Source organism: Buceros rhinoceros, unplaced genomic scaffold, assembly GCF_000710305.1.
Source record: "Buceros rhinoceros silvestris isolate BGI_N320 unplaced genomic scaffold, ASM71030v1 scaffold6691, whole genome shotgun sequence".
Classification (NCBI taxonomy): domain Eukaryota; kingdom Metazoa; phylum Chordata; class Aves; order Bucerotiformes; family Bucerotidae; genus Buceros; species Buceros rhinoceros.
The window spans coordinates 30,029-30,662 of record NW_010394721.1 but is presented as its reverse complement, the minus strand read 5'-3'; the positions used below and the strand labels follow the sequence as shown (position 1 = coordinate 30,662).

The window sequence follows — 634 nt, the reverse complement described above, 5'->3', positions numbered from 1 at the left end:
CGGGGGCCTCCGCATGTGTGTGCGAGCGTAGACCCGCGTGCGCCTGGCCGCGTCGGTCGGGGTGAGGGCGAAGGAGGGGCGGTCACGCCGGTGTGCCCGGCGGCACCCGGGGAACACTCGCTCCGGTCGGCCTTGCTTCCTGCCGGTTCCCGACAGCGTGTGCGGAGCGGCCTTGTTACGGAAAGGGCTTGTTCTCGTTAGGCAGAAGAGAAGCAGAACCGGAGAGAGCTGCTGCTGGAGCGAGAGGAAAGGCTGGCGGCCGAGCTGGCGACGTTGAACCACGAGAAAATTAGAGATGAAAAGATGAGGCAGCAAGTGAGAGAGAACAGGTAACACTCCACCATCTCCGCCTTCACTTAACGGGGCGTCGCTGTGAGTCCGTCCTGACTCTGAAGAGTGCAGTCACAGAAGAGCTCCGTCTGTGGTGCACCTCCTGCCCGGGTTTCAATTTTCTGGATGGCATTTTGCGCCGCACCTTAGATGCAGTAGGGTTGTAGTGTGAGATGTTTCTGATGAACAGAGAGAGAGTTTTAGTATGCTGGAATCAGATGCATAATTTAGTTTTTGGAATAGGTTTCAACTTTTTTAATTTGTGCAGCAGAGGAGATCTTAACTGGAAAAAATGTAGGGAACG

At 55.8% G+C, this 634-nt stretch overlaps 1 protein-coding gene across 1 annotated transcript in view; it reads left to right on the top strand.

Annotated features, from left to right (window-relative positions):
* Positions 1-201: 201 nt before the first annotated feature.
* MNS1 (meiosis-specific nuclear structural 1) overlaps positions 202-634 on the top strand; it is a gene marked incomplete at its 5' end in the record, with an annotated part of 7,984 nt that continues 7,551 nt past the window's right edge. Inside the window, one exon of the mRNA XM_010145299.1 lies at positions 202-329. Within this exon, the coding sequence (XP_010143601.1) occupies positions 202-329 (128 nt within the window). The remainder of the gene's footprint in view (positions 330-634) is intronic.